At 40.4% G+C, this 13,879-nt stretch overlaps 1 protein-coding gene across 2 annotated transcripts in view; it reads left to right on the top strand.

The window, feature by feature from the left end:
* The first annotated feature begins 39 nt into the window (after positions 1-39).
* LOC124300368 (E3 ubiquitin-protein ligase HERC2) overlaps positions 40-13,879 on the top strand; it is a 19,072-nt gene continuing 5,232 nt past the window's right edge. For both annotated transcript variants that reach the window (XM_046754401.1, XM_046754400.1), the window contains exons 1-6: positions 40-251; positions 984-1,276; positions 1,847-2,047; positions 2,339-2,546; positions 2,621-2,878; positions 2,972-13,821. In XM_046754401.1, the coding sequence (XP_046610357.1) occupies positions 1,084-1,276; positions 1,847-2,047; positions 2,339-2,546; positions 2,621-2,878; positions 2,972-13,821 (11,710 nt within the window). In that variant the 5' untranslated portion in view covers positions 40-251; positions 984-1,083. The remainder of the gene's footprint in view (positions 252-983; positions 1,277-1,846; positions 2,048-2,338; positions 2,547-2,620; positions 2,879-2,971; positions 13,822-13,879) is intronic.

Genomic DNA, 13,879 nt, shown 5'->3' with positions numbered 1-13,879 from the left:
ATTATACTCCGGTGGTATAAGGGCTACGAAATATAGAGTGGGTTGACAGAGCCTGTCAGCGCGCTACAATCGTTTTATGGCCCAGGTCACAACAGGGGAACTGTCAGTCGATTTAAAAAATACAATATAAAGCATAATTAAACTGTGAATGGTAATTGATGAATGTCGAAGGTTTAAGAACAGGATTTGAAAGTGATTGTGCTTGGTAAAAAGATATGAACCTTGAATTGTTTCAAACAATGCCACGAACAGTGAGTACGGCTCGAATTTTTATACTCCTTTCGTATCATAACCCTGTCAATGTTATACATTATCGTGTTATTCAATAGCAATTATTTCATATAACTCCAGACTGATTTTGTCAATCTTATACTAATTTTGTATATTATTTTTGCACTTCTTGTATACTTCTAAAATTTCATAGATATCTGTGAGAATTCGTTACATACAGCTATAGCACGTATGCGTCGTTTATGTGTATGCACGGCATGCAGGTATATCGGCAAAACTTGTGATATAAATTACTCAGAATATGTCTGATTTACGTGAATGGTGATTAAAATCAGACGTGGTCACGTACAGGTTGATATCCTTATTAGTCAGTGGACATCTCTGCTATTGGTTTTCCTTACCTATCTCATCATTATCTATGTTGAACTTAACAGCCATGGTTATGCCTCGATCACACGCATGTTTTTTTTCATTAGCTAGTTCTTCACATATATGTCCACCCAGCATCACTTATAATTGCTTTATAATATTGAACGATATAATTTCCTTGCTTCCTTATAAAATCTGATTAATATAAATGCAAACTTATTTGTTCTGTTCTATTTCAACTTGATACTTCGATGAATTTTCACATCCGCTTCTTTTTTACAGTTTTTACTAAAAAGATACAAGAAAATACAACAATTCTAAATACTTAATATCCAATGAGAATGAAAATACGACCTCACTTTCATATTCGTATATTTTTGCAGCTGTACTTCTCATATCAACAACGGTGTTTACAGCTTTACTGACCAATGGACTTGAAGTGAAAAATATAAAGGTGGAAGGTAATTTCATTAATCAAGAAACATGGCAGGAAAATTTAACATAGGGATCAGACCAGAAATTCGTCTAGACCACAAGTGGTTAAAGACGGATCTGCAACGTGCCCTTTGCCGCGATGGCCTCGCAGATCTTTGGAATGAAATGGTACGCGATGGAGAAATCATTGGATCATTCAGTGACGGTCTTATTAATTCAGCTGGAGTCACGGCAAGAAAAGGTTTGACATTCAATGTCATTTAATATCGACTAATGTTATTCTTGGATATGAAGGTCAGAACTCAAAACAGTTTTTTTATAGTGTTAACGTTTCAGCCCTGATGGGGGCCCTCCTCAGAACCAATTTATTTAATCCATCTGTCACGAACAAAAATAATAAAATAATGCACAACTCCTTTTTTAACAAAATAACATGAATAGTTTAGATAATAAGCCAGGATGTTTATGCACTATAAGTGAGAAGAATTACCTGGTGTGGTTTGACACTTTCAATTATCGCAGAGGAGGGCCCCCATCAGGGCTGAAACGTTAACACTATAAAAAAACTGTTTTGAGTTCTGACCTTCATATCCAAGAATAACATTAGTCAACAAGTCACTAAGGTCAAGAAAAAATGGTCTTCGTCATTTAATATCATTTGAATTCACCAAACAAATATTTGTATGAAGTTTCGGAGAGAGGGATTCAATATTTATAATAATTAAATACTAAATTAATTCTTCCAGGGTATGAAGGTACCAATATACACCTTTCGAGCAGTAATAACCAATTTTATTTAATGTGTTAATAGGGGATAGCGGACATTATTACTGCAATTTAAGGGTATTATCATGCCTCTGCTGCGATGGTATTTGTGGCCCACAAAGTGGATGCAACTGTGGTCCCTGCCAAAAAATAGATGCTGAGGAAGCAGCATTAACTGCAACATTGACTGAGAAAACGATACCAGCGCAAAGTTTAATAGATTCATGGCTGTGGGGACCTCAGCCTTGTGAGTGGACATCATTATGGGAATGCCATAATTTATTATCTATAATGTACAGTTAGAGAAAATAAGGACAAAACTTTGCGGGTCAGCCTTGAAAATTTTCTTCTTAACATTTGCTCTTATTGTAAAGGAACTCGTACTTTGTATGTGGTAGATGGAAGATCAGTACAAATGTGATCAATACATTGAATTCTGAAATGTCTAACTGTACTTTCTAGATATTCTAAAGAGTAGAGAACTCTGTTTGTGTAATAAGTCTACCATAAACTATTCATAAATGGCACTAATTTTCAGCTACCGATGATTTGGTCACGTGTATTGAATCCCTTATTGATGAACAGAGAAAGCGTTGCTACGAAGTAGCTAACAGTACGCTTTTCGCCACAAGATTAAAGCAACGATTGGTAGTTGCTCGAAGATACTTTTCAGCTTTATCTCGCTATAAACCGCAAGAAACCAGTGATGCAAATACTTTGAAGACGGTGGTGAAAGCACAAAAAATGTACGTAAAAAATATAACAATTCAGATGACGAAGAAAGGGTTCCTGACTCCAATATACTATTGATGTTTTCCAGCATCAAACCATGTGAAAAAGCTACGGTAGGCCTTGCTCGAGTTGGTTCACGAGCAGCATTGAACTTTTCATTTGCATTCTTACGTCGTGCGTGGCGCTCAGGAGAAGATGCTGACTTGTGCAGCGAGTTATTAACCGAATCGCTCGAGGCGCTCCAATCTTTACCAGAAGCTACTCTTTTTGATGAATCAAATGTATCAAGAGTCTGGCTGGAAGTCGTTGAAAGATCTGCCAAATTTTTGAGACAAGTAGTTACTGGGTAAGTTTTCCAGTCATATGCATGCTTACCAGTGCTAAACAAAAAATGCAAAATAAATGTAGATAATTTTTTTTCTCAATTTATGCTTGTCAGGGACGTGGTTGCTGGGAAGTCATGGTGCCCAGTTCCAGTCTCAGATCAACATACAGCACTTTGCTTATTACTGGAACTTGCGACACAGAAAGGCACATTATCGAGTCTCCTAGATGCCGTTATTCTGTTACTTTATCTCAGTGGAAAAACAAAGCATCAAGACAACCGTGTGATGCCGTCTGGTACATCTGCACCCCTCATTCCTTTATTACGACGGCTGGAAGCTATACCTCAACCAAGACATACCGTGAATGAAATAGCCACACCCGGCCCTTGTGAAGTTCTATTAAAACATTTAAGACTACCAGAAGATGATACAGTTGCTGTAGATTTGCGAAAAGCTGCGGTCATAATAATGAGCCATTTAAGTCGCTTGGCTAGTCCTTTGTTACCTCCTATTGTTTCTGGAGGGTTCTCTAAGAATCAAGCTCAAATGTATCAAGAAGTTTTAGCCTGGGGTGGAGTGAAACTAGGAAATGGTACATCACCGTTTTACTGTGACACCATTGCGGAACGAGGAGTCAAGCAGCTCTGCTGTTCCGAAAGAGCATTGATGACTCTATCATCACAGGGAAAAGTTTACATGATGCACTATGGTTCCGATACACAGTATCTTCAAAGAGTCCATGGTTTTTCCGAGGTGCCTGTTGCGATGATTGCTTCGCATTCAGATGGTAAACATTATTTAGCACTAACTCAAGATGGGTTGGTATATTCTTGGGGTAACGGTGATGGTGGTAGATTGGGACATGGTGACAACACCTCTTATGATGAGCCAAAAGTGATAGATGCTTTAACTGATAAGAAAATAACGTCTCTTGTCTGTGGCAGTACATATTCTGCGGCACTTTCTGCAAACGGAGATTTATACACCTGGGGAAGAGGAAATTATGGAAGGCTAGGACATGGCAATTGTGACGATATTTCAGTGCCAACATTGGTAACAGCTCTCAATGGTCACAAGGTCGTACATGTTGCCTGTGGCAGTGGTGATTCACAAACATTATGCGTCACTGATTCTGGAATTGTGTTTTCATGGGGTGACGGAGATTATGGGAAACTTGGCAGAGGTGGTTCGGATGGAACCAAAACACCCAAAATTGTTGACAAGCTGTTGGATATAAATGTTGTAAAAGTATTTTGTGGCGGACAATTTTCTGCTGCTCTAACAGCTTATGGCGAAGTTTATACCTGGGGAAAAGGAGATACTTATCGTTTAGGACATGGTAACGAAGAACACGTTAGATACCCGAAATTAGTTGAAGGTTTGCAAGGCAAGAAGGTGAAAAATCTAGCTGTTGGAAATGTACATGTGCTAACATTGACTGAAGATCAATTAGTATATGGCTGGGGCAGAAATGATTATGGACAAATCGATCATGGTTTAGGTACGACAGTTCCAGAACCAACTTTGTGTTCAGCACTAACGGGTAAAAGTGTCATTGGACTAGTTTGTGGTCCTACCCAAAGTTTTGCTTGGTCAATGAGGTCAACGTGGTCAGTAGCAAGTAAAGTTGCCTTTGTTGTTGATGTTTGTGAAGATACATTTCAACTTTTGGATACTTTACTGGCTAAATCTTGCGAGGGCTTACCAGGAACTAGACCGCCAACACAGGACCGTGAATGTTTGGCCGTGGCTGCTTTAAATTTATTGAGGCTACAACTGCACACAATGATTACACATAACATTGACAATAAAACTGTTGGTCTTGGAAACACTCAATTACTGAATTCACTGAAACAACGGTGCGTTCATCTTGCGAGCAGTGCAGGAATATTAGCTACAATGCAAGAGGCAGCCCAGGCTGTTCTACAAACAGGATGGAGTGTTTTGTTACCTACAGCTAACGAGCGTGCAAAAACGCTGTCTGGACTTTTGCCAGATTCCAGTGGATTGGAGCAATCGAACACGAATAAAGGGCAACAGTTTATGGCTGATCTATTAGTGTCGAGTTTGATGGCTGATGGTGGATTAGAATTCGCTTTGAAAGCAGCAATAAAAGCAGAGGTTGCAGACGTTTCGGATCATAGCGAATTCCCTGTTGTTTCTAGTGCTGGAAAGACTGTAGAAAGTAAACAAGCGAAAGAATTCAATTCAGAAAAACATAATGTTACAATACCGTTACTTCAACTAGTAAAGCAATTGATAAGAAATGGATCTTGTATCAGCCAGTCTAAATTTCAAACCCTGCAACAATCTTCAAGAAATCAAAATGCCCCTAAACTTGACAATTCACCAAGCATAAACTTATTACTGAGATTTCAGCGTCTGTTGATAGCTCAATTGTATCAATGCATCCATGAAAATACCTCAGAGAATCCCCAGGATCAAGAGATGCTTGGGGCCGAATCACTTCTGAAAAAGTATATTTGCCAAGTGTGCAACCATGTTACAGAGACGTTACCTTTAGCGAATGAAGCTGCTGCTACCAGTACTAAAAATTTTGCGCTTGTAGCATCCATCATAAAAGGTGATATTGTGAATATTCTACTCCCAGAATTGATCATTTGCTTGATTCTTCTACAAGTTGATTACCCCATGTTACTGCGTAATATGAATTGGATGGAGGTACTATCTCCTATTCTACATATTTTGGATAAATTTAACAGATTAGCTCCGACCCTCGAAAAGGATGATGCGGATGACTTGTCGTGGCCAGGTATAATTGCACCCCAGCACGGAAACAAAATTCCAGTGCATGATGAGCCATCATTAATCAGATGGGCAGATTTGGAGAATCACAATCGTGATGGGGGTCTGTGGATAGTAATACAGGACAAAGTTTATGACGTTCAGGATTTCAGATACGAGGGCGCGTGTGCACCGGAATTGCTCCAAAGGTATGCAGGTAGAGATGCGACTGCAATGTTTCTAAGTACACCTCACTCTCAGTTAGCTCAAAATATGATGGACTCATATTTTGTGGGATGCTATTGCCATGCCGAGACTGATACCACACAGTTTACAATTGAAGAAACCGATGTCTGTTCGTGCTTATTGGATATGGAAAGAGCCTTGAGCTTCCTCTTAGGCTTACACGCGCACAAAATGCGCCAGAGCTTATCCATCCAGCCTGCAGAAGAAGAGGCAGGAATTTGGGTTAACGCTCATTTTCTACGAGGGGGATTACAAATAATGCAACCGCCGAATCCATACGAAGAAGAGAAAGGTGAAGCAAGAAGTAACAATTCCACAGCTGCCAATTCCCCTACCGAACCACTAGTACCAATATGTACCAAAGATGAACCTCAACGATTAATGGAAGACAGAATAGCTGCATTCATTCAAGCCTTAGCGGAAACGCATAAAACAGACACTTTTGTTCAAGCATTTTTATCCATAGTTGATAAATACAGTAAAATGAATAATCTACTATCTCATGTTGATTTTTGCGGTGATCATCCAGTTGAAGAGATTGGAAGACTTCTCATGGCAGTTATAATAAAACATCTTGCTCTAGGATATCAAGTTATTGCATTGGTTGACCAAGAATTGACAGATGGAAATATTAAGTTGACTAAACCTCTGATTGATATGATAAGGGCAATACATCAAACAAAGTGGAATTTGATCAGATCGAGGCAATTGCAGAATAGAAGTTACAAAGAAGTCTGTGCACCGGCACAAGAAAGGTGTAGATTCTTATTGTACGAAGTCAGACCAGCAACAAGCTACGAAGTCAAAGCTCTGCAGGATTTGAAACTTTTGCATACTTTTCCACGATTTAAAAAAGCTGTACAATCATTGCTGTCAGATATCCGATCGAATAAAGACTCTCTAGCCAAACCAGAAGATATAGTAAATACTTCCATTCAAAATGCTGAAGCAAAAAATAAGTCAGATGAAGATTTATCACCGAAAACTGGAATGCCTGCCTCAATAATGCCACCTAAACCACATGATACCCCAGACTTAACAAAAGTAATAATGCAGATAGCTGAAAAAGTTAAATACCAACCATTGGCTATTGACTCTGGCGTGCTGATGACAAGTATAATTAATTTTGCAACAACCGAAGAAGGTGGAGATGTTGAAACTCTCCGTAGAGCGATGTATTGTCAAGTTCAACGAGTTAAGATGCGAGAGCAGGGAATCCTAATGATACAAGAACTGTTGAAAAAAGATTACCTAATAACATCCGTTAAATACCCTTTGCTTAATGGATGGCTTGGACTAACTGATAATGATAAAACCAATAATACAGGGATCACCCATTGTTTGAGCAATATTCAACTTGTTACTCCTTATCAAAAATCAAAGATAATTTTGGCAGAATCTGAAGTTACAATTTGGGCAATTAGAACATTAAGAGAACACATTGTGCAAACCGAACTAAAATATAAATCAAAAGCTGATGGAAAAAGTAGCTTGAACCAAGGTACTTATACCTGGCTCAGAAAATTACCAAGAGCAAGATTTTTGCTAACGATTCTAGGAATGTTGACCGGTTATCAACATGCTAATGAAATTGGATTATTAGTAAATTCTGGATTACTGTCTAGCATCTTGACTTTGCTCAGACAAATTGGACCTTCGCTACCTACTCAGATGTTGAAACCTAAGGAACTTACTGCCATTTATGAAGACTCGGTTCAAAAAACTAAACCACCTGCAGTGACATTAAACGGATCAGAACTAGCTGCATTAATGAAAATTGGTACACGAGTTGTGCGCGGCGTCGATTGGAAGTGGGGAGACCAAGACGGACCACCTCCTGGTGAAGGTAGAGTTGTGGGAGAATTAGGCGAAGATGGCTGGATTCGAGTGCAATGGGATAATGGAAATACGAATTCTTACAGAATGGGCAAGGAGGGTAAATACGATTTGAAACTAGCTGAGCCACCTACACCACCTGACAGTGATACAGATAGTGAGTCCCCATTGGATGCGAACAAGGTTTACAGAGATGGAATAAACGATCTACATCCCACCATGTACCTTAAAGCTGCATCTGGTGCGCTATTTCGTATTATTTTACTTTCTTGTGGAATAGAAGCCAACAGAGTTCAACCATCCGCCATAAAGCTCCTGGCATCTGTCATCAGAGAAATTATATCAGCTGCCAATAAGCCAGATTCTGGCACGCGAACTTTGTTGGCTAAAGACCATCATGAAACTTGGGCTAGTCTGGGCCTTCTAAGAGCAGTGGCCAACTCACCAATGCTATGTAGAGCTTTAAGCACTCAGCCATGGGTTGATTTATTGCTGAGCATGATTGAGGAAAAGAATAACATAGATCTGCAGAAGCAAATTATGGCACTAAGATTGTTAAAAGTTGTATTACCCTCATGGAGTGAAGAAAGTCCAGAAATGATTTCATTTTTAGACAAGATATTTAAACTCTTAGGGCAAATTACACTCATGATTGACACAAGATCGAATACAGAGATTCGAATGAATAAATGTCGAGTATCCCTGACTGCTGCGCGCAGTTCAACCATAGCTGAAGAAATCATCTCTTTGATTCGTAACTTGCATCCTCTACCTGGCTGGAACGCCACTTTAAATACATTTCTTACCGCGAAACTTGCTTTAGCTTCAGATCTTCTAAATGATGGACCTTTGTTTCACATACAAATGAATGAAAATGATGGTGAAAATAGCCTCGCTATACAACAAACTGTCATAGCATCGCTTTCGGTCGTCGGAGGTTTGGACAATAAGCCAAGAATTGGAGGTATGATTGAGACTGAAGGACAAATTGGAACAATTTGTAAGGTTACCCAACATTCCAAGTTATTAGTACAAATGCGTGACACTGGAATACAAAAGAAACTACCATTATCTGCAGTGAAGAATATTCACGAACATTTTCGCTTGGATCAAATGCCCATGACAGAACACTTGCTCATGACTTGGGCCAATTTACTTTTAGGCCATTGTGCCATAGATAGACGCCCTGGTTCTATGCCAGTTATAGCAGGTGTTGTTAATGCATCAGTACTTCGTACTCAGCAACAACAATTGGCAGCTCTTAATGCTGGGAAAGCTCTTCTTTCTCATCAAACTCTTTTAAGACGAGTTTTAAAATGCCCAATCGTCGAAAGCGAAGAAGATCAAACCGTTCTTTTACAAGAGATGCTAATTCGTGCTACTAAACCTCAACCATTGAAACCAATATTTACCCGTGAAGAATTGGAAGTGGCAGCTCTGGCAGTGTCACAGTATTTGACATCTGAATTAAAACACACACCGATTCAACTTCCTGGACTCGCATCAGAACCTGCAACCCCCACCTCTGAATGTTCACTAGCATCATTAACGTCAAGTCAACTGAGACATTGTAAGGGTGGCACAAAAAAGAACTGCCCCCCCAGCAGTCCTTTGGTAACACAGTTAATAGAAATGGGTTTCCATAAAAAGAGTGCTGAAATGGCCATAAAAAGCTTAAGTATTGCAGAAGCAAACATTACACCAGAAACAGTAGTAGGCTGGCTTCTTGAAAATCCTGATGCTGGATGTAGCGACACGGAAACGATATCAAGTGTTGAACCTTTATCAGATTCTGATGTTTCTATAAGTGAAGAGGTAGACGATACTACATCGGCTCATGAAGTGGGAGCACCTCCCCCACAGGCTTACATGCAACGTGCTGATTTTTTATCAGTTGACGAATACGCCATTTACATTCGTGATAATGTAACAGCTGGCATGTTTGTTCGCTGTTGCAAGCGTTACGAAGAAGTTGCTTATGGTGATGTTGGGCAAGTTGTGAAAATTGACCCAGAAGGTTTGCATGATCTAAATGTCCAGGTTGCGTGGCAACGAAAAGGTAGCACTTATTGGGTTAGATTCATTCACATTGAACTTTTAGGACACCCACCTACTTTACCTGGTTTACCTGCATTGAAAGTTGGAGATAAAGTGAGAGTTAAAGCAGCGATTGCAATACCCAAGTACAAGTGGGGTTCGGTTAATCATCAGAGCGTAGGTGTAGTTACTGGGATAATTAACAATGGGCATGACGTATCTGTCGATTTTCCACAACAAAGCAGTTGGACTGGATGTGCTGCAGAAATGGAGAGAGTTCCATCGTATCACCATGCGGTCTCTTGTGATTCCTGCCATCTATCACCAATTTCGGGACCAAGATTCAAATGTAAGCCTTGTGAAAATTACAACCTGTGTGAAAATTGTTTTTATACAAAACGGTCACACAGACACGGTTTCAATAGAATTGCTGAACCAGGCTCTGCAGCAGTTTATGCTGGAAAACCAGGGCGATACCACCGGCAAGATTTATCTGAACCAGCATTAATAGAAAACTGGTCTAAATGCATTAGAACTCTGAATGTTTCATCCCGCGAAACTTGGGCTTCCAGACTAGTAGATGGTTCTGGGAAATATTGGCAAAGTTGTGGATCACAAGGAAAGCATTGGATTCGACTAGAAATGCTCCCTGGAATTTTGATACATTCTTTGAAAATGACTGTGAACCCAGAGGACAGTAGTTATATGCCATGTTTAATTGTAGTTAGTGCGGGTGATTCGTTTGCTAGTTTACTAGAACTTGCAACGATTACTGTGAGAAATACCGATAAAATCGTCACTCTAATCCAAGATTTGAGAGAATACTACCCGTGCATTGAAATATCAATAAAACAGTGTCGCAATGGAGGCATTGACTGTAAAATACATGGTCTGCATATAGTGGGCAGAAAGAAACTTTTTGAAAACCAGCTGGCAACATCGGTTTCATTTTTGGCATCTGATTGGGAAGCTGTTCAAGAACAACTCACAACTCAGCGCACAGGAGATATGCACCAGCATTCGGCTGTTTATGTGTGGGGATTAAATGACAAAGACCAACTCGGTGGCCTGAAAGGGTCTAAGGTCAAGCTCCCAGTGTACAGTGAGGTTTTATCTCAGTTAAAACCAATCCATATTGCAGGCGGCAGTAAAACACTATTCATTGTTAGTCAAGAAGGAAAGTTGTATGCCTGTGGTGAGGGCACAAATGGTAGGCTTGGGTTAGGAGATAATAATAATGTGTATGAGCCTAGACCCATACCATTCTTAAGTCAGTACGTAATTAAAAAAGTTGCAGTACATTCCGGCGGTAAACATGCGTTAGCTTTGACAATGGATGGAAAAGTATTCTCATGGGGCGAAGGCGAAGATGGAAAGTTGGGGCATGGTAACCACCTGTCTCTACACAAGCCAAGACTCATCGAAGCCTTGAAGTCTAGAAGAATTAGAGATGTAGCTTGTGGATCAGGGCACTCAGCTGCCATTGCAAGTAATGGAGAGTTATATACTTGGGGCTTGGGAGAATATGGAAGATTGGGACACGGGGACACAAATTCTCAACTCAGGCCTAAATTGGTTGAAGCACTGGTTGGGCAGAGGGTTGTTCAAGTAGCTTGTGGGAGCAGAGATGCGCAAACAATGGCATTAACTGAAGATGGGTCTGTATATTCTTGGGGCGATGGAGATTTTGGAAAATTGGGTCGTGGTGGTAGTGACGGATGTTATACACCTTTAGTTATTGATAGGTTGAATGGCTTAGGTGTAATACAAGTAGAATGTGGAGCACAATTCTCACTAGCTCTTACAAAATATGGAGAAGTATGGACATGGGGTAAAGGAGATTACTTTCGTTTGGGGCATGGAAATGATCATCATATTAGAAAGCCTACAATTGTGGAAGGTCTGCGTGGCAAGAAAGTTGTTCATGTAGCTGTCGGGGCCTTGCACTGTTTAGCAGTAACTGATACTGGACAAGTTTATGCATGGGGAGACAACGACCATGGGCAGCAAGGAAACGGCACAACTATTGTTAATAGAAAACCTTCTATGGTACATGGTTTGGAGGATGCAAAGGTGAACAGAGTGGCTTGTGGATCTAGTCACAGCGTTGCATGGGTTCTAACTGATCAACCAGCTACTAGTAATCAAGAACCTGTAACATTTCCGACTGACAAGGATCCTTTGGGTCAAGCAACTCTTGGTTTCTTCGATACAAATGAATCAAACACCAATGCAACATCAAAGAGCGTCCGACCTTCTTTGTCACACATTATACTCTCATTGGAGAGTAATGTTGCTAAGCAGCAAGCTTTGCAGCATGTAATAAATGCTCTTCACATCATGCAGGCAAGAACAGCTATTGTAATCGCCTTACACAGTCATACTACACTAGCATCCTGCGGAACGGTGTCTAGTCCAGATACTCCTCCAGAAGGTACAATGAGCTCTAGCATAGGGCATGGTCATACAGTATACCAAAATGTTGGAGAGATAGCCCAAGGTGGGGGTGAAGCGCCTGCTAATGTTGCTGAAGTTGCAAACATTGTTTCAAGTACCAGGGCTACACCAGAATCAGAAGAATGCCTCTTAGCAACTTTCCCTTCTATGTCTAGTTCAGCAAGTTTATCATCAAAAGCTTCAAAAATGTCAACCAGTGCTATGAGTGTAATAGCTGCTACACTCACATCGAATGCTCAAGTTGTAGGAGACGGACATACTACTGAACCTGGTTTGGACGAATTTACATCAACATTGACAGAGGATGATGCAAGAATGTTAGTTGACTTGTTAAAGTTGGCAGTCGCCAATCGCGTTTGTGAAGGTGCGAAGGAAACAATTTCATCAGTATTGGTGGCATTGGGAAATTCTAATCGGCAAATAGCCAATATGCTGCTGGAACTTTGTGTGACAGAGCTAGAAGACACTGCAGCTAATTCTAACTCTTTGAATATGACACCACAGGTTATTGTTCAAGAAACAACACATCCGTATATTGATGACACCACATTGACAGGAAATGTAAAAATCCCAGGGGCCGAAGCACTGAGAATAGAGTTTGATCGTCAGTGCTCAACGGAGAGACGACACGATCCACTTACCATAATGGATGCTACAGGTCGTGTTCTTGCTATTAAATCTGGTCGAGAGTGGAGCGAATGGGCAGCTGAAATTAGAGTCCAAGGCGACGAGTTACGGTGGAGATTTTCTTCTGATGGCTCAGTGAATGGATGGGGATGGCGATTTACTGTGCACCCTGTTTTGGCTACATTGGCACCGCATGAATTAGGTTCAGATAGAGCTGTGCTATCTCAACCTTCCATAGCTTTAGCTGAATGTTTGCTCGGAAACAGTGTATCAAATACCGACAGACATATTGTTACAAGATTAGCGGCTACATTAGCGCAATGCAGTCAGTTGAGTATCTTGACTGCTTCACAAAGGATGTGGGCGTTGAAGAAATTGCAGGTTGTATATTTAAATGGGCCTGGTATTCGACTAGAAGATACATTATCGACATTATTGGATTCTTTGCCACAAGCTTTATTGAGACAATATGAGTATGAGGACCCTGCAGTGAGAGGTGGCAAACAACTAATGCACAGTGATTTTTTCAAAGTACTTATAGCTCTGGCCTGTGATTTAGAACTGGATGCGATGCCATGTTGTTCAGAAATGCATAAGTGGTCATGGTTCAGAAGATATTGCCTTGCAGCTAGAGTAGCAAAATCGTTAATAAATAGAACTCTATTACCCAAGCCATTTTGCATTGAGGTAACTAAGAGAATAAATGAGATGACAACTGAAGGTGATGGTACTACAAAAGATCACGAAAATCATGATTATTTTAAACAAGAACACGACGAACAGTTATTGTTATGGCTGAATAGAAGACCTGAAGATTGGACATTATCATGGGATGGGTCTGGCGCCATTTATGGCTGGGGGCATAATCATAGAGGGCAACTAGGGGGTTTGGAAGGTGCAAAGATAAAATTGCCGTCTCCGTGTGAGAGCTTGTCAGCATTGCGACCTGTACAACTGGCTGGCGGAGAACAGACACTGATGGCAGTAACCGCAGATGGAAAAATTTATGCAACAGGTGAGCAAAATGCTTAAAAATAGAAAATAAGTAAAACTATTCTGCACATGAAGTATCC

The sequence above is a fragment of the Neodiprion virginianus genome, chromosome 3 (genome assembly GCF_021901495.1).
Source record: "Neodiprion virginianus isolate iyNeoVirg1 chromosome 3, iyNeoVirg1.1, whole genome shotgun sequence".
Lineage (NCBI taxonomy): Eukaryota > Metazoa > Arthropoda > Insecta > Hymenoptera > Diprionidae > Neodiprion > Neodiprion virginianus.
The sequence above is the reverse complement of the archived record's forward strand: the minus strand, read 5'-3'. Positions and strand labels throughout refer to the sequence as shown.